At 35.0% G+C, this 25,150-nt stretch overlaps 1 protein-coding gene across 2 annotated transcripts in view; it reads left to right on the top strand.

Annotated features, from left to right (window-relative positions):
• LOC123238178 (cadherin-6) overlaps window positions 1-19,553 on the top strand; it is a 104,034-nt gene extending 84,481 nt beyond the window's left edge. For both annotated transcript variants that reach the window (XM_044665606.1, XM_044665616.1), the window contains 3 exons: window positions 1,316-1,433; window positions 1,533-1,784; window positions 18,602-19,553. In XM_044665606.1, the coding sequence (XP_044521541.1) occupies window positions 1,316-1,433; window positions 1,533-1,784; window positions 18,602-19,092 (861 nt within the window). In that variant the 3' untranslated portion in view covers window positions 19,093-19,553. The remainder of the gene's footprint in view (window positions 1-1,315; window positions 1,434-1,532; window positions 1,785-18,601) is intronic.
• The last annotated feature ends 5,597 nt before the right edge of the window (window positions 19,554-25,150 follow it).

Here is a 25,150-nt window from a genome sequence, read left to right on the forward strand (position 1 = left end):
AGGAAGGAAGGAAGGAAGGAAGGAAGGAAGGAAGGAAGGAAGGAAGGAAGGAAGGAAGGAAGGAAGGAAGGAAGGAAGGAAGGAAGGAAGAGATACAAGACTCCCAAAGTATATAGAATTCTCCTATAGGATTTAGGGACCTGCAATCTACTGGAACTCACCCAATGATCCTTAAGAGAAAAATCAAACTATCTGACTGAAAAATCTTCTAAGAGACCCTCAATTCATAAGGCCATCTGAGAATCCAGATAAAACTTATTAGATGGCTGTTTTTAAAAAGAGTGTACTATTTTCCCCCCAGAGATCCTTGATGACTTTGAAATTCCAAGCAAATTTTCTCTGTGTCCCTATACTAAAGGACTCCCAAAATTTCTCTCTTCAGTCCCTGCCCCTCAAAAGGCAATCTGAATGAAATTCCAAATTCATCCTCAGTGACACCATGTTTCAGTGGCTTATTCTTTCAGGGAAAATCTTTGAGAACCCTGAGTTCAAGTTCTAGGTTTCTGCTTAGCAGAATTATAAAATTATTCATAAACATCAACTATGACTCAATGATTCCCAAGGAGATCTTAACATCCCATGATAGATTTGCTGAGTTTGAGAATAGGTAGTTTGTGAAATATAAAATCCCTCCTGTGGAAAATGATGCCTGCCATTACAGGAAGAGACCTGGAATATTTCCTATTCCATTAAACAATTTAACAGCTGGTTTCCACTAAGATTCCTGTGCCTTTCCAAGTCACCCCTGAACCCTGCTGTAGTCAGCCATCACCCCAGGCAGCTATCTCATTGGTCTCTGGAAGCTGTAGGCAGGCTTGACAGGTATTCAGACTACCCTTCTGTCTGTCATCCCTTCAAATTAGTGAGATTTCATAGGATTCTTTGTGAAATAGCTTCTTACTGCCAGTGTAAAAAATTACATCCAATTTTGTCTAAATCAGTCCAAATCATTCTAAACCATGCAAGGAAGGGTCACCCAGGGAGGAAAGGAGCTGAACTTGATCGGGTCGGGCTCCTTTCCTTGTACTTGAGATTTGATTGCCAAGGCAAGCTGCTGAACAGACTTTTCCCTGCCTTCTCAAACGGCTTCTGTTCTAGCAGGTAGTGAAATAATATAGTTTGATAGATCAAAATGATAATGTTTTATGGCTTTTTTTTTACACCCAAGGATTTTCCAATCACCCAGTCCTTTGAATGCAGCAGATTCCCCATCAGTCTTTTAAATCCCATCATTAATCTCAGCAGTTCAGTGCAAATGGAGATGTCATGCCATCCCAGTCAGAAAAGCAATACAGCAACTTTATTTCAATTGCAGCTGATCCAGACCCTGAGTGCTGTTGACAAGGATGACCCTTACAGTGGGCACCAATTTTCCTTCTCCTTGGCTCCTGAAGCTGCTGGCAGTTCCAACTTCACTATTCACGACAACAAAGGTAAATGAATACAAATGACATTCCAAAGGTTGTCCTCTCATCCCTACTCAGTTTAATAATATTTTTTTTTTACTTGCCCATGCTGCTTTCTGGTTTCAGACAACACCGCAGGAATCTTGACTCGGAAAAATGGCTACAATAGACACGAAATGAGCACTTACCTCCTGCCTGTGGTGATCTCTGACAATGACTACCCGATTCAGAGCAGCACAGGGACCGTGACCATCCGTGTCTGTGCATGCGATCATCATGGTAACATGCAGTCCTGTAACGCGGAGGCACTTATTCATCCAACTGGACTAAGCACTGGTGCTCTGATTGCCATCCTCCTGTGCATCATTATACTTCTAGGTAAACTGCTTCTCTGTGGGCCCTCCGTCCCTGGGGCGAGGGGGAGCCTGTAGTTATTATGAAACATCAGCTTTTGATCACTTTTGCCCCATTAAAATATATACCCTGAGATGGGTGAGTGGAATTATGGGTAATGGAACATCAGTGATGAATTAGCTTTGCTGGACCAGCTTAGGGAGCTAACCATAAGAGATATGTGAGAGCAGCATATATCTTCCAAAAAAATATTTTCTGATATTAATAGGAATGAATTAATGATGATTTGAGGCCTTCCGGTTTTGTTACCCATTTAGCAAGATACATTGGTCTAGTGCAGTGATTCCCAAAGTGGGCGCTACCGCCCCCTGGTGGGTGCTGCAGCGATCCAGGGAGGCAGTGATGGCCACAGGTGCATTTATCTTTCCTATTAATTACTATTAAAATTTTTTTAAAAAATTAATTTCCAGGGGGCTAAGTAATATTTTTTCTGGAAAGGGGGCAGCAGGCCAAAAAAGTTTGGGAACCACTGATCTAGTGTAAAGAGTAATGGGGAAGAACAGGGAGATGTCTGGGTTCAAGACACAACTCTGCCATTTACTGTATCATTTTGGTGAACCATTTAACTTTATTAGTCTGAGTTTTCTCATTTGTAAAATGGTGATCATACTACATGTACCTCATAAGATTGTTGAGAAGATCAGGATATTACATGACCATTAAATAGTTATGCATAAATGTAAGCAACTATTATTGATATTTAACTTGGTTAGATAATAAAATACATTTTGTTTGTGAATATATAGATATATACATTATACAAAATTACTTTGCACTTATCGGAATAAAAACATATATTATGGGAAAGTTAAATAGTGAATATGAAAAAAATAGTGATATGGCCTCCACTAAAGCCAATTGTTGATATTTAACTTGGTTAAACAATAAAATATAATAGGTTTGAGGATATAGATATAGATAGATAGATATACATTATCGTATATACATATATTACATTACATTTCCCTACGTAAAATTATATATTATTGGAAAGAAAAAATTTGAATTTGGACTCCACTAATGCCCTGCCCACCGTGGCATAGAAGAACACTCTGGGTTTTCAAAGGCTCTGACAATAGAATGAAGAACATATGGCACGCATGAGCTCCTCTGTTTAGCTTTTAAAGCCCTTCTCAGACTGGCCCCAACTTATCTTTCTAGTCTCATTGGGCATGACTCACACTTCTAGATTCAGCCAAATGGCCTTCTCTCTCTCTCTCATTTACTCCTGATACCACATCTCCCATCTCTGTGTCTTTGTTCCAGTCGTCACACATTTGTGGGATTCACTCTCTCCATTTTTCTGCCTCCCAGAGTTCCTCCCTTCCCGTGAGATGCAACTCAAACACCAGCTTCTACACAAAGTCTTTCGTGATCTCCCAACTTCTACTCTTCTCCCTCTCATACTATTTTGTATTGGACAACTTTGTAAGAAGATGCTTCTCTTTATAAATAGAAGGAATTTTGTGGCAGTTTCCATCCCAATAATTCTACATGTTGATGAAATTAGTGTTTGATAATAAATAGAAAAGAAAATAAACAATTTCTAAAAGTTGAGGAATACATATTTTTAACTGTTACCTTCTATCTTAGAATCAATACTATGTATGGATTCCAATGCAGAAGAGTGGTAAGGGCTAGGCAGTGGGGTTTAAGTGACTTGCTCAAGGTCACACAGCTAAGAAGTGTCTGAGGCCAGATTTGAATCCAGGATTTCCTGTCTCTGGACCTGGCTTTCAATCCACTGAGCCACCCAGCTGTCCCAAAGTATCCTTTTTTGTTAAGTTTTCTTTTTACCTTCATATCATCCTCTTTTTGCCTTTCATCTTGCCCTTTCTCTCCCTGTTTAGTAAGAAATCTGCCAATGCTATCTCTAGAAGGTTTCAAAATTATAATTTCCCTCCATAGTTTGTACTAGTATTTGACTATGAATCTTTGATTTAATCCAGCTAGGCTTATTCTAAAGTGGCTCCTAAGCTTCTCTGAAATCAAAAAGATCTTTCACAATGACTGCCCATAGATGCCATCCTAAGAAATTTCTCTCATCATAAGCCATTGCTTTTAGCCAACCAGTACAGATTAACTCCTTAGAAGCATCCTATGGCACATGTATTGTGATGGTATGACATGATACATTGGGGGATAACTACTATAGAAAAAAGACATGCATCTGAATATCATGAAAAATGAGTTGAATATCTGTCATAATCAAGAGTAAGTGTGGACCTAGCTTCAATTTTTACCTGTCATAATTCTCCCTATAAAAATTGGGTTGGAAATTTTGAGCAACTCTGTAGTTCTTTGAGAACCAAGAAAATCTTGCCAGTCTTCAAAATATGGAGACTAGCCTGGAAAAGTTCATGTTCCCCATAGATAAAGTAGGGCATTATAGTTAAGTAACCCAGGTCCCTAAAAAAAGAAAGAGAGTATATGATAGACTCAAAGAATGTGAAGAATAAAATGAATACCTCTATTTTTCTCTAAGAGAATGCCAAAATAATACAAGAATGAAATATTCAGGAAGTCTGGATCAGTGCTACTAATTATTATAAAAATCTTGAAACTCAACAACGGAACTGTGAGAGTTTTTGACAACTAAGGTATGAAGAAGGTATTTAAAGCTATGAGAATAAATAAGATGCTGGCATGAGATGCAAAGGAAAAAGTACAAAAAAATCAGTGATTTTAGTGATGTAAGCCAATTAAAAATAACTGTGGAATGAAAGATTTTTTAAAATATCTTCAAAATTCTTGAAATGTAAGGTTAAGTAGTACAACTTTGCAGAGATAGAAGGTTGTTTATTTATGATCTTCCACATAATCTAAAATCTAATACATTTTGGCATGGAAGTCTATGGAAAGAAGACCTAACAGCCCTTAGAAATCAAGTAACTTGTCTACAACTGAGAGGAAATGCATATCCTTGATATATGACATTGTCAGTAGTGAGATTTCAAGATATGTGTCATGAGTCAGGGGACATTTTAGTAGCAAAGAGAATTTTTATTCAAGGTAATTTTTTTATGACTTGAAATTTTTTATGAAAATCAATAGAGAAATCTGAACCATTTTATAGAAAATAAAACAAATAGGAGCCCATCTATTATTTCATAAAAGAAGATAAACTTCTATAGTGAAACATACTACAGAATAGATTTTGAAATCCTAAATAATGGCCCAGTTACCTCAAATAAAATTCAGAAAATATCATTTTGAAATGTATATCAGTCTTGGAATTTGAAAGCCAGGATTTATGTCCCAGATCCACTACTTATGAGATATATGCTCTTGGGCAAATCAGAGGACTTAGAACTACAAACAGCTTTAAACATCTAGTTAATTACCCATCTTTTACAGATGAAGAAACTCCAAGGAACCTTTCTAACCCTCAGCTTCCTCATCTGTAACAATGAGATAGCACTTCCATTATGCAATATTTAGGGCTGTTGTATGTAAAGCATTACATAATAATGATGATAATAATAGCTATTTTAATTAATTTAGCAAAATTCTATAAAAAAAAGAAGTGAGAATTTGTCATTATCTAATTTACCTGTAATAGAGCCATCAGTAACTTTTAAATGTAGTATACTAACATTAAACATTAAATATTTGCACTGTCCATCCCTAAATATCATTTGTATTAAGCATCTAAATTCCAAATACTATAAATTATTCTATATTATATAGTTCTAAAGAAGATAAATAATATTATGCCTATCTCTTTTTAATTCTTATGAGAGTAAACAGGAATTGTTTTTTCAATACAGCTGTATGAGATTCCATATGATTAAATGTCTGCAGAGAGCCTAGAATTTATTTGGTCCTTCATAGAGAGATAAACAAACCATTACAGACAATAATAACTTCTATTTCCACACACCTTTGGGTTTAAACTATCTTTAAAACAATTATTTTAGGTCACTGGTGCTATTATTCTCATTTTATAAATGAAGAAACTGAGACTCAGATCAACTGGCTTATCTATAGTTACATAACTGTGGCAAGAATTAAATCTCTGCTATTTTTCCAAATAAGACAGAAAACTCTCAACTTATGTGTGATGTCTAAAAATTATATCCAAAAACTGTTTCTTTTAACTGTTCAATTCAGATGATGTTCCCTTCCCTTTGTTAGAAAAACTTCCTCTCCTCTAGCTCACTTCAAAGCCCTTTGCAGTCTGTCTTTTGAGCATTTCACTTAACTAAAACTTTTCAAAGTTCTAAATGATCTTTTAATTAATCAATAAATACTTATCAATCACCTACTATATTCTAGGGAATGTTCTAAGTGCTAGGAATATAATACAAAAAAAGAAATTCCCTCCCCTCAAAGAACTTACCATTTAATGGGGTCAGACAACAATAACAACAATGAAATGGAAGCTGAGAAAGAAGGGAAGGAATGAGGATTGGGAGGTACCTGACATGGGAGCATGATAGGGAAATCAAAGAATTCCCAAAGTAGTGTAAAGCCATGTGAAAAGGAAATGACTGTGCTGATCCCGTTCCTTAAATTCAGGTTTTAGAGTGAATGGTTATACCTCCCAATCAGAGGGTAGTGATCAGATGTGAGTACTAACAGTGACTGGATCATTTAGGATGATGAGATTTTCTCAATTATGAGCTTCCTGGGGCATGATGGAAAAGTTCCAAAGTAGTATATCCAGGTGCCAAATTTAATAGCCTTTTCTCAATCTTCATTCTTCTTTATCTCTCTGAAAATTTGAGCAACACTCTCCTAGACACTCTCTCCTGTCTGTTTTTTTTCTGACTGCTTTCTTAATTCTCCTCCTACATGTCTGACTTTCTCTATCTCCTTTGCTAGATTTTATATATATATAAAGCATACCCCTAACCCTTATCTCTTCTCTATCTACTTTCTCTTAGTAATCTCATCAGTTGTCCTAGTTTAATTATCATCTCTATGCAGATGATCCCTAGATCCACATAGTTAACCTTAGTCCATCTACTAAGCTTTAGCTTTATAACACTTGATTGATATATCATTAAATTTGTTAAGTAATTTAAGTAGTATTATGATTTTTTTTTATTTTGTTGGTATAACCCATCCATGAGCACTAAATAGCTCTCTAAATATTAAAATTATTTTATTTCTTTAATAAATATTTTGTAATTGTATTTATATTAGCTTTGAATGTACCTTGGCAAATGGACTCCCAGGAATTTTTTCATGTTATAGTTATTTTAAATGAAATTTTACATTTCTGTTATAGCCTACTAGATTTTATCATTGCTTTGTAGATATAATTTTATGATGGTGTTTGTTTCGTATAATGATTCTTTGCTACCTAAAAAACTTTGAACTGGATGTCCCATAAATTATTCAAAATCACCATGTCCAAAATAGGAATCCTCTTATAAATTTACCTATTTCCATTGAGTATGGTGCTATCCTACCAACCTCCCACGTTCACAGTCTCACTGTCATTCTTGACTCTTCTCTCTCCCTCACCTTTCACATCCAATTAGTTCCTACATCTTATTTCTACCTCCAAAACATCTCCCATAATCAATCTCTTCTTTTTAGTTGCACAACCATCAATCTAGTTCACTCAATCAGTCAACAAACATTCACTAAATACTTATTGGGTGCCAGGCATTGTATCTTCATTATTTGTAGCTAGAACTAATGATATAGGCTTCTAATTGATCTCCTTGTCTCTAATGTTTCCCCACTGCAATCAATTCTCCACACAGCTGTGAAAGTGTTTTTCCTAAATTTCAAATCTGACTATATCTTCAGTAAGCTGGCTCCCTACTATATAAACTCTGTCTTTAACATTTGAAACCATTCCCAACCTACCTTTCCCATTTACTCCCTTTCACATACATTGTGGTCTAAGGGCAGATAAACAAACTTTAAAAAATCTGATATATATATATATATATATATATATATTTCTGAGTATATTGAATGTTTTTGTTTTTTGTTTTTTAACATTGACCTAAAAGTAGGCCAAAAGCATGGACATTAAAGTCACTTTCTTAGCAAAATTCCAAATTATTTTGAAGATTGGAACAATTCACAACTCCATAAAAAGTGCTTCAATGGAACTGTTTTTCTAAAACTCAAAAATTGACTACTCCCATTTTTGCCATCTTTGCCAACTTTCTATGTTTAGGTGAAGCTAAATTATTTTGATTTCTGTTTCTCTAATTAGTGAGTTGAAGCAATCTATCCTTCATAGAGTTATTAACAATTTAAAATTCTTTCCAGAACTGTTTATTCACATCTTTGACTACTTCTCTATGGAGGAATCTCTTTTGGCCTTTTATACTTGGTTGAATTTCCTATATATCTTGGATATGAGATGCTTGTCAGAGCTTTTTAATGCAATACAAAATTTTGCCAAGTTATTTTGCCAATTAACTGTTTTTTTTTATCCTAGTTGCATTTTGTTCATGCAAGTGCTTTTTCCAATTTTGTGGAATTGAAATGATCTATTTTATCTTTTTGTGATTGTCTCTATCCTTTTTTGGATTAAGAATTCACCTTCTAACCACAGCTGTGAAAGCTACCTGAATCGTTTTCTCTTTTCATTCTTTATAATTTGCCATTCAGTATTCTCATCACATAGGCATTTTTAGTTTATTGTGGCATATTGTGTAAGATATTGATCTGTAAGCTTTCCCAGCAATTCTCACCATTCCCCAAGTAATTTATGTTTTCAAGTTTATCAAGCATTTTGTTTTTGAGTTTAATTATTTCTCATCCTTCTTTTCCTAGCCTGTCCCATTGTTCTACTTTTATATTTTTAATCAGTACAAAATAGTCATAAAGATAACTACTTTATATTATAATTTGAATCTTGCAAAAATATCCCCCCTTCATTACCACTTTTTTCATTATTTCCTTTGAGATGCTAAATCTTTTTTCCTCAAAATGAATTTCATTATTATTTTTATAGTTCTTAAAAGTATCTCATAAGTAGTTTGATTGGTATAGCACTGTCTGTGAAGTTATTTAGGTAATAATGTGATTATTCTGTTGGCACCACCTAGCCATGAGCACTGAATATCTCTCCAATTGTTTAAATCATTCTTTATTTCTTTAAGGAATGTTTTACAATTGTATCCATAAAAGCTTCAATCATACCATGGAAGATAGACTCCCAGATAGTTTGTGCATTTTATAGTTATTTTGGATGAGATTTCTATTTCTATTTCTATTATGTCCTACTTGGTTTTATTATTGTTATGTAGATATATTTCTTTATGTCAATGTTCATTTTGTATAATGCTATCTTATTTAAGTTAATAAATGTCTTAATTAGTTTCCTTACTGATTCTCTAGGATTTTCTAAATAAATTGTGATATATGTCATCAGAAAATAGAAATTGGTTTGACTCAACTTTGCCTATCTTGCTATCTTTGATTTTTTTTCTCACCTTACTGCTAATGCTACCATTTCTAAAATGTTATCCAATAATAATAAGAAAAGTGGGCATTTATACCGCATTCTTGTATTTATTGTCAAATTTTTCATGTTTTCTCACTGCATATAATAAAACCTTTTAGTTTTGCATATGTAACTTTTATCATATTTTCATAAGATCATAGATAAATGAAAGAGACCTTAGAAATCAACTAGTCCAACCCTTTACTGTTTTAGATGAAAAAATTAAGGCATAAACACATTAAATTGACTTTTCAAAAGCTAATATCTGAACTAGAATTTGAATTCTCATCTTACTAATTCTGGGTATAGCGTTCTATTCTCTGCATTGTACTGCCTTCCCAATGCTTTTTAGGATTCTTAGCATAACTGAATGTTCCACAGTGCCAAAAATGTTTTCTTTTTATGCAATATAATTGCATGATTTGGGATGTTTTTATTTTCACTATAATTGTGGTCATTGCTTCACTATTGTTTCCTTCCCTAGTTAAGTTTTAAGTTCCTTGAAAGAAAAGGCCGTTTTATTTTTTTGTCACTGGTTCCTAACATAGGACCTCACATGTAATAGGTGCATAATAAATTTTTGTTGATTAAGTGACTAATTGGTTTACTCTAACCTTAAAGGTGATGGAGAGAATGTTTTCCACTGCAAAACTTTACATTAAAGACTATAGCCTTAAAAATAATGTTTTTCTTTTCCAAGGTCTTTTTACCACTTTTCTCAATCCTTTCATTTTACTGGTGATCCAGAATTCAAAAATCCTGAGAGAGCATCCAAACCTCTATTATGGCTCTCTATGTATTAATTTCTGATCATTAAATAGGCTAATTTCTTCTAGATGATAAGGACTAATGATGTCACTTGTTAACTTGTCACTTAAGGATTTTCCTATTCAGGCTTCAATTTCCATTCTCAGTTTTATTTCACATCCCTCCCCTTCAGACATTCTCTGTTCAAACTGGTCTTCAGGCTATTCCTTGATCTCATCCTCTACTCTCTCACCTCCTTGTATTTTGTTTCGAGTTCTTGTCTTTGTCTATCACATTTTAAACTGAATCATGTTTATTTGAGTCTCTGACTTATCCTCTCTCCCCTCAAGAGATTATAAGCTCCTAGTTTTGAGCAGATCATGTCATTTTTAACTTTCATATTCCTAGCTCTTAGCAAAATGTTTAGATCATAGTAGATACTTCATAACATGTAAGAAAATATAGAATTTTCAACATTTGTAAAGTGATTAGTAATTCACTCATAGAAAAGTATGGTAAGTCTTACAATGGAAAAGATCCCAAGCAAGCACCTAGTTCAGTCCTCTTTCTTCAGGCAGGTAAGGAAGAGATGATTCAACTGAAGCCCACAAAGGTGTGCCCAAAGGCATAGACCTAACAGTTGAATAGAACTTAGGTCTCCAGCTTCTTCAGAGTCCTTCAGATGATCTTAATGCTAATTATGCANTATATATATATATATATATATATATATATATATATATATTTCTGAGTATATTGAATGTTTTTGTTTTTTGTTTTTTAACATTGACCTAAAAGTAGGCCAAAAGCATGGACATTAAAGTCACTTTCTTAGCAAAATTCCAAATTATTTTGAAGATTGGAACAATTCACAACTCCATAAAAAGTGCTTCAATGGAACTGTTTTTCTAAAACTCAAAAATTGACTACTCCCATTTTTGCCATCTTTGCCAACTTTCTATGTTTAGGTGAAGCTAAATTATTTTGATTTCTGTTTCTCTAATTAGTGAGTTGAAGCAATCTATCCTTCATAGAGTTATTAACAATTTAAAATTCTTTCCAGAACTATTTATTCACATCTTTGACTACTTCTCTATGGAGGAATCTCTTTTGGCCTTTTATACTTGGTTGAATTTCCTATATATCTTGGATATGAGATGCTTGTCAGAGCTTTTTAATGCAATACAAAATTTTGCCAAGTTATTTTGCCAATTAACTGTTTTTTTATCCTAGTTGCATTTTGTTCATGCAAGTGCTTTTTCCAATTTTGTGGAATTGAAATGATCTATTTTATCTTTTTGTGATTGTCTCTATCCTTTTTTGGATTAAGAATTCACCTTCTAACCACAGCTGTGAAAGCTACCTGAATCGTTTTCTCTTTTCATTCTTTATAATTTGCCATTCAGTATTCTCATCACATAGGCATTTTTAGTTTATTGTGGCATATTGTGTAAGATATTGATCTGTAAGCTTTCCCAGCAATTCTCACCATTCCCCAAGTAATTTATGTTTTCAAGTTTATCAAGCATTTTGTTTTTGAGTTTAATTATTTCTCATCCTTCTTTTCCTAGCCTGTCCCATTGTTCTACTTTTATATTTTTAATCAGTACAAAATAGTCATAAAGATAACTACTTTATATTATAATTTGAATCTTGCAAAAATATCCCCCCTTCATTACCACTTTTTTCATTATTTCCTTTGAGATGCTAAATCTTTTTTCCTCAAAATGAATTTCATTATTATTTTTATAGTTCTTAAAAGTATCTCATAAGTAGTTTGATTGGTATAGCACTGTCTGTGAAGTTATTTAGGTAATAATGTGATTATTCTGTTGGCACCACCTAGCCATGAGCACTGAATATCTCTCCAATTGTTTAAATCATTCTTTATTTCTTTAAGGAATGTTTTACAATTGTATCCATAAAAGCTTCAATCATACCATGGAAGATAGACTCCCAGATAGTTTGTGCATTTTATAGTTATTTTGGATGAGATTTCTATTTCTATTTCTATTATGTCCTACTTGGTTTTATTATTGTTATGTTGATATATTTCTTTATGTCAATGTTCATTTTGTATAATGCTATCTTATTTAAGTTAATAAATGTCTTAATTAGTTTCCTTACTGATTCTCTAGGATTTTCTAAATAAATTGTGATATATGTCATCAGAAAATAGAAATTGGTTTGACTCAACTTTGCCTATCTTGCTATCTTTGATTTTTTTTCTCACCTTACTGCTAATGCTACCATTTCTAAAATGTTATCCAATAATAATAAGAAAAGTGGGCATTTATACCGCATTCTTGTATTTATTGTCAAATTTTTCATGTTTTCTCACTGCATATAATAAAACCTTTTAGTTTTGCATATGTAACTTTTATCATATTTTCATAAGATCATAGATAAATGAAAGAGACCTTAGAAATCAACTAGTCCAACCCTTTACTGTTTTAGATGAAAAAATTAAGGCATAAACACATTAAATTGACTTTTCAAAAGCTAATATCTGAACTAGAATTTGAATTCTCATCTTACTAATTCTGAGTATAGCGTTCTATTCTCTGCATTGTACTGCCTTCCCAATGCTTTTTAGGATTCTTAGTATAACTGAATGTTCCACAGTGCCAAAAATGTTTTCTTTTTATGCAATATAATTGCATGATTTGGGATGTTTTTATTTTCACTATAATTGTGGTCATTGCTTCACTATTGTTTCCTTCCCTAGTTAAGTTTTAAGTTCCTTGAAAGAAAAGGCCGTTTTATTTTTTTGTCACTGGTTCCTAACATAGGACCTCACATGTAATAGGTGCATAATAAATTTTTGTTGATTAAGTGACTAATTGGTTTACTCTATCCTTAAAGGTGATGGAGAGAATGTTTTCCACTGCAAAACTTTACCTTAAAGACTATAGCCTTAAAAATAATGTTTTTCTTTTCCAAGGTCTTTTTACCACTTTTCTCAATCCTTTCATTTTACTGGTGATCCAGAATTCAAAAATCCTGAGAGAGCATCCAAACCTCTATTATGGCTCTCTATGTATTAATTTCTGATCATTAAATAGGCTAATTTCTTCTAGATGATAAGGACTAATGATGTCACTTGTTAACTTGTCACTTAAGGATTTTCCTATTCAGGCTTCAATTTCCATTCTCAGTTTTATTTCACATCCCTCCCCTTCAGACATTCTCTGTTCAAACTGGTCTTCAGGCTATTCCTTGATCTCATCCTGTACTCTCTCACCTCCTTGTATTTTGTTTCGAGTTCTTATCTTTGTCTATCACATTTTAAACTGAATCATGTTTATTTGAGTCTCTGACTTATCCTCTCTCCCCTCAAGAGATTATAAACTCCTAGTTTTGAACAGATCATGTCATTTTTAACTTTCATATTCCTAGCTCTTAGCAAAATGTTTAGATCATAGTAGGTACTTCATAACATGTAAGAAAATATAGAATTTTCAACATTTGTAAAGTGATTAGTAATTCACTCATAGAAAAGTATGGTAAGTCTTACAATGGAAAAGATCCCAAGCAAGCACCTAGTTCAGTCCTCTTTCTTCAGGCAGGTAAGGAACAGATGATGCAACTGAAGCCCACAAAGGTGTGCCCAAAGGCATAAACCTAACAGTTGAATAGAACTTAGGTCTCCAGCTTCTTCAGAGTCCTTCAGATGATCTTAATGCTAATTATGCACATGACTCTTCCTACTTTGGGGAAAAATAGTTTTTCTTTAAACTAAGTATCCCAATCTCATTGACTATTTCCCCTCATTATCCACTTATTGTTTTGTATTTTATTTTTAAGCCCCTAGTTTCTGGTCTTGTTTGTTCTTTCTGTTTCCTTTTTCTTGTATATCTTTTTGTTTGAGGGATAATGTCTTCTTATTATCCCCTCTACTCAATGTCTTTCTTCCATCTTTTACCAACTCTGCTAGGCTTTTTGTTCCTAGTACCTACCACAAAACTTGACACACACTTCTACTCAATGATAGAAAGAAGGCTTGAAGTAGAAAAAATAAGCAGAGTTCTATCCTTTTGAGAATATGGCTTACCCTATGAAAATAGGAGTTGCCTTCCTATAAGAAGAGGTGGAAAAGAGCATTGAACTTGAGTTGGGGAGCTGAATTGAAATCTCAGCTCTGAGACCATAGCTGAGTGCCAGAAACAAGTCTAAATGATTATAATAATATATGTGCTTCTGACCAAGATTTGAAATACCAAGTCAATGTGTTGTTATTGTTGTTATTAAGACTAAATTTAAAAGAGGCACCTTAAAGAGAGGAATAATACATCACTGAAAAAGGCCTCTTAGAGTGATGGTGAAGTAGGTGACATTGTAGAGTGTCTTCTTAGTCTCAGCTTCTAACATAAATTCTCTTACTATCTAACTTAATTCTATGGTTCTATATTTTTATAAGGATATATATGTATCTCACTTAAATTCTAACTTAGCTTATCAAAATAATAATTGATAGTCTTATCAGGATACTGACTCTACTATATATATATATATATATGTGTGCCAAGCATTGTGCTAAGCACTGGGGATGCAATTAATAAAAAGAGAGCCTCTATTCTCAAGGATCTTATCATTTAAGGAAGGAAACAATATGAAAAAGAAGGCAGAAAAGTAGAGATGGGGAAGGGGGAGACAAGACACCTGAGAAAATCTTTTCCATGGAATTGTAACCAGGCAAGTCAGCAGATGCTAAGTGGTAAATAGTAGGTTAAATGCCATCCAGGCCTTGCCTGACTATGTCCATTGTGTAAGAGGGTAGATGTGTGTGTAGGTGCAGTGAGAGGGAAATGATTTGTAAACTCTTAAATGAGATCTCCATGACCTCAGCTCACATCCAAAATATCACTGAAACACTAGGGAAAAGAACAGATGGAAAAAGTATACAATGTGGGTTTTACTTAGAAAGTGCTACCCAGTTTCCCAAGTGATGGTAAATGGCCTTACAATTTATTGATGCACCTTAGAAATTATCTATTCTAATTTATTCATTTGAGAAATAAGGAAACCAGGTTCACAGGTATGCTTGATTTTCCCAATACATTCAATTGAATGAGATTTTTACTTTGGACTCAGGACACTAGGTTTCTCACCATGGCTGTCTTTCTCTTAATGATCGCAGTCTCCAGCCACTATAGCAAACTGCTTGTCCTTTAGCTGTTTTGTGCCTATTATCTCACATACTAGATTGTGAATAGGACCCAGGCTTCTAACTATTTTGTTAGATTAATTAAAATGGTTAAATAGTCAAATATTATCCAAGGAGTTAATTATTTCTTGAAATTTTTGTTAAGGGTATGGAATGATTAATTGAATCTTTACTATTTCCAGAAGAAAAGATACCAGTGAAATGTTGTAATAGAGCATAGAATAGAGCTAGTAACCCCTTACTGCCTCACTTGTGCAGATCATCTGAAACGACTCATGATGAGAGGGAGATTCATTCCTCTTCACTTTTAAAGTTAGTTTTAGAGTCTACTTTGATCTAAGGCTGTGTTCTCTTCTTCATCATCATTTTCTTTTTTTTAACCCTTTCTGTCTTTTTTAACAACTCTTAAGATAGAAGGGCAAAAGCTAGGCAGATGGGGTTAAGAGGTTTGCCCAAGCTCACACAGGTATGAAGTGTCTGAGACAAGATTTGAACTCAAGATCTCCTAACTCCAGGCCTAGTATTTTATCTACTGTACCACCTCTCTCTGATCCTTTCATCATCATTTTCAACATGATTTAATTTATTTTCATTACTAAGACACCATAACTAGCATGGGAACAGAGAATAATAAGAAACGATCATAGGTTTGGCAGAAGGAATATTTATTTCATTTCACCGCTGATACACAAATTTGTTGATGAGGAAATGTTCTCCACTTGTTCTGATCACAAACTTTCCAGAAATTTACTAATTTTGTCATGCAACTAAATTAATGATGAGCTGCTTTAATCTTAATTTAGCTGGTTCTCAGAGAGTTTGATCATAGGATCCCATTTGGAGCTGGAAGAAGTCTCAAAGGCTCTTCTAGTTGAACCTCTTTTTTTTACTGATGAAAAAACTGAGGCCCCAAGAGATTGCAACTGGTCCAAGGTTACATAGATAGTATCAGAGGCAGAATTCAAACCCAAGGCCTCTAACTGGAATAAATTCTATACAATCCCTCAGTGGGTTGCTATACTAGAGTCTTCCTCTAATGCTTCATTGAAAGGTTTCAAAAAGGCCCAATAAAATTGAGAAAAACTATCTCATTAAAAATCCTCCAATCCGGGGGCAGCTGGGTAGCTCGGTGGATTGAGAGCCAAGCCTAGAGACGGGAGGTCCTAGGTTCAAATCTGGCCTTAGACACTTCCCAGCTGTATGACCCTGGGCAAGTCACTTGACCCCCATTGCCTACACTTACCACTCTTCTGCCTTGGAGCCAATACACAGTATTGACTCCAAGACAGAAAGCAAGGGTTTAAAAAAAAATCCTCCAATCCTTGGGGTGTTGCTAGAAGTGGGTTTGACTCAGATGAATATCCTGTTAGTTCAGGTTCAATGTTGAAACAAAATAAAGTACTCATAGGTCATTAAATAGTTAAAAAAAAAAAAAGGAAATTTACTTAACCATAGCATAAACATGATACTCCAACACTTACCTTGAGTAGATATGGCCCAGCCCCTTCACCTCCATATGGACACAAGTCTGGCCAGCAGGATGTGGCAGTTTTTAGGGACATCCACAAAGCCCGAAGGCCTCTGACCCCACATAAGTGGGCCTTTTGAGCCTTTGGGGGATCAGAACCTACAGAAATACAAGAAGCTACTGGGAAGCTGTATCAAGGAAGGTAAATCTTGAACCTTGCCCCCCTTAGCCAATCAAATCCTGGAGACACCTTTGTCACCTATAATGGAAAAACTAGTCTAACCAATAGTTTAAGGAAAGGGAATCACAGAGGAGGATAGAATGTATTCACTATTTTATTGTCTCAAAGCAAGACTCAATTTAGACAATCTTTTCAGGTAGGTCTCATTCAGTTTTTACAGATCTACTAGGAAAGATTCAATATTCTCTCTCTGCAACCCACCCCCATGACTAACAAAGCAGCTAGAGTTGAAAGCAATATGTAATGCTGCCCTAAGAGCTGTTAAAAGGGAGGAAGCCATTCTGTGTCTTTTGGCAAAAGGAAGTGTGGAACTGGGTAAGAGGAGAGAAAGAAGGGAGTTGTAGAACTGGGGCTTGGGGTGTGGGGAGGGAGATGTGGAAAAGAGGGAAGAAAGTGAGTGTTTGTCAGTTTCACTCCATGGTGTCCAGATCCTTTTTTCTGTCCTCCTAGACCTCCGTCCTTCTCCCTCTTTCTCAGCATGCTCAATATCGGGCTCAAATACCCTCGACTCCTGCTTCCTCAGAAACTTTAACTTCTATAACCTCCGTCTCTAAAGTACCTCAAACATGAATAAGAAACACACTCAGTTTAATTTGTCCCAGAAGCGAAGATTTTCACTTATAGCTCCGACTATATACTACAAATTCATTATAATGTGTTTTCTTCAATTATGTAAATAATAGGATCCTATTATGATGAAAACATAGTCCAGCCCCATCATTTTAAGTATGAAGAAACTGGAATAGCTGATGCAATATCGCAGGGATAGTAAATGACAGAGCCAGGATCCGAGGATCTTCAGTGTGTTTCTGAGACTTTCTGTTGCAGATGATATACAGAAACTTGTCATTTGCAAATGGGTGAACTTCTCTCTAAATGATCAGTTTGAATTAAATTTCACAAATTAGAAGAACGGTTCAAATACAAATATTGAATTCTCCATGACATGAATTAAACAAAACATGGCGCCTCCTGGGAAGCATGAGACACTGCAGGCTGATTGAACTTCAACGACTTTCAGTAGCAGAACATGTCCCCACTTAGGCTTGTTAGCTCAAATCAAAGGTAGCCTAAAATGCGTATGACTCTCAGCCATCATTCCCAGAATGCTGACAGCTATGATTGCTTTTGAAATCCTGAATCTTTAGCTATTATCTGCAATTGGGCATGTTTCCATGTACAGCAGTCAAGCATCGCCCTACACAAACACGTATTCACTAGCCTTCTTTGGACATCAAACTAATTTTATACTATTCTCAGCAGGGGAAAAAAGAAATCCTACTGCCAAAGTTATTTTGGATATGGAGTTATGCAGACATTTCCTCACATTCCAAAAGGTGCTAGCCTTGTCCTCATAACCAGGTTCATAGCATTTTAGGTGTTCAGCATAATTTGCACTCTTATTACCGCCCTTTTGCTTTTTTTTTTTTTTTACCTTGAGACCGGTTTGCCATTTCAAAGAAGCAAAAAAAAAAAGAAAGAACAACTGACAAAAAGATGACTATGTCATATCATCCACCGATATTGCAGTCTTGCTTCTTTCAAATTCTTATCCCTTCTTGGTCTTTAATTTGATCTCAAAGAGGTAAGGAACATTCTCAAAACACAAAAGTTGAGTTTGCAGTTTTCCAGACAACTTTTAAAATTTGGCCGTTCGAGCTAAGTATGTCTTCCTGACATTAATTGGGTGGCAAATTAACTTCTCCTTCCCCTTCTGTTTTATTTCCGTTTCTAGTGACGGTGGTGCTCTTTGCAGCTCTGAGGCGGCAGAGGAAGAAGGAACCTTTGATCATTTCCAAAGAGGACATCAGAGACAACATTGTCAGTTATAATGATGAAGGTGGTGGAGAGGAAGACACCCAGGCCTTTGATATCGGCACCCTAAGAAATCCCGAAGCCATAGAAGACAATAAATTACGCAGAGATATCGTGCCAGAGGCCCTTTTCCTCCCTCGACGGACTCCAACAGTACGAGATAACACCGATGTCAGAGATTTCATTAACCAAAGGTTAAAGGAAAATGATACAGATCCCACTGCCCCGCCATATGACTCCTTAGCTACCTATGCATATGAAGGCAATGGCTCTGTGGCAGAGTCCCTGAGCTCCTTGGAGTCTGTCACTACAGATGGAGATCAAGACTATGATTATCTTAGTGACTGGGGGCCACGGTTTAAGAAGCTGGCAGACATGTATGGCGGCGCAGACAGTGATAAAGACTCTTAATATGTTGCCTTTTTCATTTTCCAATACAGCATTGAGATATGTGAAGTGGCTATTTCTTTATATTTATCCACAGCTCTGTGAAGGTTCCTCTATTCTACCGATTTCAAATGTTAATGACTGCAGTCTGTGTGGATCAAATGTTAGAGACTTTTTCTAGTAAACTTTTATGAGTTTCCAAGAGGCAAAGTTTTATTTTTTAGTGCATCCAGTTTACCAACCCAGTCTTTCAGGCACAGTGGTAGTAGAGAGGACAGGGAGCAATATTTTTACTTGTTCTCTCAGTGTATATTTGAGGACATTATTCTTTCCACTCACCTGTTCTTTTGACTAGCTTTCAGCGATTCAACTCAATTACTGTTTTAACTGTACATTACACATACTGATGTGATAAGGAATTGCAATTTAACCTAAATACAGTATTATAGTAAAAGTAATGGGGGAGGAGTAACTATAAAACTAGTATTGGCTAACAAAGAGATGAAAAAATAATGTAAAAATAATTTTACAGGTAATTCAGAAATGCCAGTTAGCCATTGTCTCCTATTCTTTGAGTATTTTTTTTCAATATTAGCTACTCTTCTGAAAGCATGAAGTCCGTTAGTAATCAAGGGTACAGATTCCATAGATCAATCTATTGTTGGGTACACTATTCCATGGATATAATATGGTGAGCCAGCCCAATTAAGGGTATAAAACTTCAGTGCTAGTTTATCATAGTTTTATGACAAATTTCAAGTTCAACACACATTTATTAAGCGATTTCCATGCAACAGTTCTAAGAGTCATAATCACAAAGTGGTAGTTTAAAATTTTATTAATTTTCTCTCTACTCATTCAGAATTTATTATCGTGTATAGGCATGCTGAAGTGTTACCCTAACATTATATTATGCTTCAGTATTTCAAGAATTTGAGCTTTCCTCTCTAGGGATATTCCTTTGCCAAAGCAGGTCACAGTTCTTCCTAGCCTTAGAAGACCTTCTTGAGTTCCTGCAGCCAAACGTTTGTCACCTGGTGACCACTTTTGGTGATGAGCCTCTGTAAAATGAGATAGGCTAATTAATGAGGGATAGCTCTTTACCAACCCCTCCTAGAAGACTTTCTAGCATGACCTATGCTCTCATGGCATTTGAAAACCGAGGTTTACTTCCTTTGTGAGATAATAGAATAAGAATGTTGAGAGGTCATTCTCTGGGGGGAAGAAGACTTATATGTGAGAAATCAAAGGTTTGACAAGCAATCAATGGTGTAGACTTGCAGTGGTTCCCAAACTTTTTTGGCCTACCGCTCCCTTTTCAGAAAAAAATATTACTTAGCCCACCCTGGAAATTATGAAACTATTTATTGAACTCAGAATAGAATGTAATACAAAAAAAGTGTGGCCGTCACCGCTTCCCTGGATCGCCACAGCACCCACCAGGGGGTGGTAGCACCCACTTTGGGAATCACTGGTGTAGAGGAAGGAACTATTTAACATTATTAAATTGAAGGCCAGCAAACTGATTGAAATGATCATTTGAAACTATATAAAAAGTTTAGATTACTTAGATTCTAAACAATAAATGAGCTAATTGCAAATGACATTCTTTGTTAAAGCCCAAAAAAATTGTCATAGTTCAATTCTTTCTCTCCTGTCCTTGTAAGCAGTTTTACTACGTGTTTATGAAAGTATTAAAATGCTCCCTATATTTTTTAAAGCTAGTATTTTAGACTTTTCACCAAATTTAACTAAATTTTTCTTAATTGGTGTGAATTTAGTAATATTTTACTGAATAATACAAATTATGCTGTTGATGGTGAGGTAAGAGCCATGTTTGAAACTGAATTTTTTTGATTTACTGGAATTTCTAAATATTTACTTAAATAGATTTAATAGATATAGCAATAGATGGATAAAATTTGGCTGATCGTGTTTAATGAAAAAAATGGAAGCCTACCATTAAAATGCTTACAGAAGATAAAGTAAAATTAAAATCTTGGATATCTTGAGTGAGCTAAACAGGGTTGCTCAAAATATTAGTTAACTTTTTTAAAATATGTATTTCTTTACATTGATTTTGCCTTTGTTCCCATAGCAATTCTATCATTCTTGCCTTGAAAATTAATACTAAAATCATGGTTCCACTTCATGACAGAAGAGTAATGTAAAAATAATTGAAACCATCATTCCTATAATTGTACTTTTACTGTCATGTAGTGGGTTGTTTGGAAGAGCTAATTTATGAACAAGTCTTTTTTGGCAAATTCCATTAATTTCATGATAGCATCATCATGATCTTGTCATTTAAAGAACCCTATCATGTCTAATGATAAGGAATTTCCAAGGTACTGTAACTTTAGAAATCTTTGTTTATACACTTAAATCTTTAAGATATAATTTGTTTATATATAAAACAGAAATTATAGATATGCTTAATACACTGGTTTGTCTTTAGGAATTTACTTTCTGTTAACATTAATTTACTATAGATATTCTGGTTGTGATTTCAGTATTAGAATATTGCCATTTTTTTATTCTCACAAAAATAAAGGTATTTAAGTTAATAAAGAGTATACCATTTAGTAGATACAGGAGTAGAAATTAATAATGAACTTTTTAAAAATTAGGGAAATGTAATATTTTTATTACATAGTCAAGTACAGTAAAACTTTTTTAAGGAACTTCAAAATCATAGAATCATAGATCTAGATCCAGAAGCAACCTTACAGGTCTTCTGATCCAATACCCACATTTTAGAGATGAGAAACCAGAGGCCCAGAATAGCCAAATGACTTATTCGAGGTCAGATGAGCAGTGAGTGGCAGAACTGAGATTTTACTTTCTTACAACTAGATTCATAGAGCAGAAAGGAACCTTATGGATCATTCCATCCATTGGAGAATTTTATAAATTTAGAAATTGGGTAAGAGAGTAAGCGACTTGCCCAAGGTCAATTAGTAAGTGACAAAGCTGGGTTCATCAACCCAGGCTAGTCTCTTGATCTTTTCCAATGCACTCCACTGCCTTCTTATTATTTCTTGAGTGATACTCATTTTATAAACACTCTACACCCAGCAAGTGGCATTTCACAAGTGGATATTTCCCATTTATTGGGTTTTCTTTTCTAAGCTCTTCATAAAAAAAAAAGCCTAGATTCTACTGTAATTAACCTATGTGTATCATAGCCACAGGATATCACTGAGAAAGGTAACAGCAAAGTTAATTTAAAAGAATTAGGTATTTATAGAACTATAACAGCACCTTAATTACAGTATTCAATATAAAATTAAAAGGGCCATCGTTCCTTCTGCTTCAGGTCATACAATAATTTGAAGCTGGGAGAAAAGACATTTAGCCAAATGGAAGACTGCCACACAGAAGGGTCTTCCTCTTGAGCACTTGACACTAATTGACTCTTTTTCAGATAGAACACTTGTTTACGTATGGCTGACTTGCAGTGTTCTTGTATTCTCCTAAGAAGAGTGAATTGATCTTTAGAATTAAATTCAAGGTTTGACTGACAAGGCTTTTATTGCAGCCCCTAAAATTCCATATTTCATCAAGAATAGGCTAATCATGTTTTTTGTTTAAATATCTAAATAAATATTTCGCTTGTTATCACAAAAACCTGATCAAGTGAATCCTCAAGGAAAGGAAAGATATGACATACTTTGAGGGACTTTTAGCTCATCTATCATATTTGAATACTATTTTTCCAGTAAGTGACACAACTTGAACAATTAACAAGAGGCAAATTTTTGTTCCTTTATTCCACTACCCCTTCTCCTTTCCCACCGTGATCTCAATTAAAGTACCATTCAGTGTGCAATTAAAAAAGAAAGTGCTAGAAACCTAGTTGAAAGTGCCAGCTAGCTATTAAAAAATAGGATTTCAGCTGAGTTTTTCATTGCACCTCATCTGGTATTGGATGATGGTGTGGAGGAAGAGGAAAGAGCAGGAAAAAGGAGAATGACAGTTTTAACAGTGTTACACCCTTTTTGTTTTTCACTGAGATACTAAAAATTGTCAAGTGTGAACATTATTCTCATTTTTTAATGGGTTTAGGGGTCATTTCAAGGACATTAATGGGGTTTACCCACTTTTCTTTTTCAAGACAAAGTCATTCACCACCGCTATTATAAACTGAAGATTGAGGAAGAAAAGGATTAAAGAATTTTGTTGTAACTTTAGTCAGTGGTGGAAACTGCTAGCCAACACAAGGACCAATCACAAAATCCAACAGCAATAAATAAATCCTAAATAAATAAAGGATATGGGAAAGAGGGCAGAGAGCAGTGCGAAAGGAAGATGAATTGGTAAAAAAAAAAAAAACAGGGAAAGGAAACTTGAATCCATATGTTAACCACATAGTATCTGTCATCTTTATTTGGGAAGTAAAAGGGGAAATTTCAGGGAGGTTCCCAGATCCAAACTGACTTCATTTTTCAGGTTCTGTCAAAACCTACCTAACCAATCCAATCAGCTAGCTTCCTTTAAGTACTCATCTCTCAAAAAAGTTTGCAGAGAACTTAATAAACACATACACACTTACTCACACCCATACATACACACACACACACACACACACACACACACACACACACTTTGCATCTCCTAAATGCTCTTGTTTTATTGAAGCAAAATAACTTTTAGAAAATTTTCTTTTTTGTGATTCTCATCAAATGTTCTAAGATGCAAAACCACAGGGACTCTCAAACATACTCATTTTCTCAGTGGCAAGCCACATCTTGATGCTTCTCTTTGTGTGTGTGTGTGTGTGTGTGTGTGTGTGTGTGTGTGTGTGCGTGTACGATTGGGAAAAAACAATGTGGTCAATAATGCAGGCATCTGTACATTTGAGGTTCACAAACAGGAGTGACAAGAACTAGAAGAACACAATTATGGGATGCCTCTCTGGTTGTTGCTGGAGGCAATTTGCAATTTTAAATGGGACATGTTTCTATCTCAGCTTTTTCTATTTCCCCCAGGGACAGAAACTGGAAGGCAGTGATGAGCTGCTGCCCCTGGGTCCTCATTTTATGAAAAGCAGGGGGTCATAAGTTCTGTGTAAAGCCCCAACAAACCAAGAATGCCCCTCTCCCCAAGACGGGAAGTGTTCCCTGGGAAAGTTGTCAGTTTCACATAATCTCATTTTATGTAGTTCTGTCTAAATGAAATCTTATCTAAAATTGTGACCTACTGGCAGGTGGTCCAGAATCTCAGCAACCCATTGTGCTTAAATTAACACTCCAATCTGGGCTTCTTTATCAAATAATGAAGCCAAGAAGATTAACAGATGTTATTTGGATCTTGACTGGTATATGAACTATTTCTTAGCATATAAGAAGGAGCTGTCCTTTCAGAGAGGCACAGAGTGATGGCCCTACATCCTCTGAAGTTCAGCGAGTGTTAAAGCTACAACATCTTTAATCTCCCTGTGGCTTTTTTATAGGATCATTTTCTAAAGGGATGATTCTCTCCTAAAAACATGGGAACAAAATTGTATTTAACATGGGAGGGAACACTCTTAGAAAAGCAATACATGGACTCTCACACTTCTTAAAAGTTAATAAAGAAATATCTCATTTTTAAAGCTACTAGTTTATGGTCTCTGCACCGTCGATTTAATTTAAGCATTGCTGAGACAATCTTTAATCTGCTCACCATTTTGTAATACCTTATTTACGATGCATTTTCATGTTTTAATTTGGGGAAAACGCTAGCCTGACAGTGCCAGGAGATGAAAGCACCAAAAGGAGGTCAAATGGAAACAAATGCTATTACCAGCTGTATTTCAGGCAGGACTGTGGCACTTAGCAGAAGAGCCATTGGGTTATTAGATTAATTTCAAAAGAGCTTTTACAAGTTGCTTAACTACATTTTTTTTTCAAACTCATGGGCTACAAACTCGAATTTCTCCTCAGATGGGGTTAATTTGACAAATGAGGCATGGGTCCAGCATTGTGGAGAGAACATTCCACCCTAATGGGATCTTGGTCTTTCCTCTGAGACTGCACTATTTATGTAAATATGTCTGGAGACACTTTCTATAGCTTTTAGTTTTCTATGATCTATTAGT

The sequence above is a fragment of the Gracilinanus agilis genome, chromosome 1 (assembly GCF_016433145.1).
Source record: "Gracilinanus agilis isolate LMUSP501 chromosome 1, AgileGrace, whole genome shotgun sequence".
NCBI lineage: Eukaryota > Metazoa > Chordata > Mammalia > Didelphimorphia > Didelphidae > Gracilinanus > Gracilinanus agilis.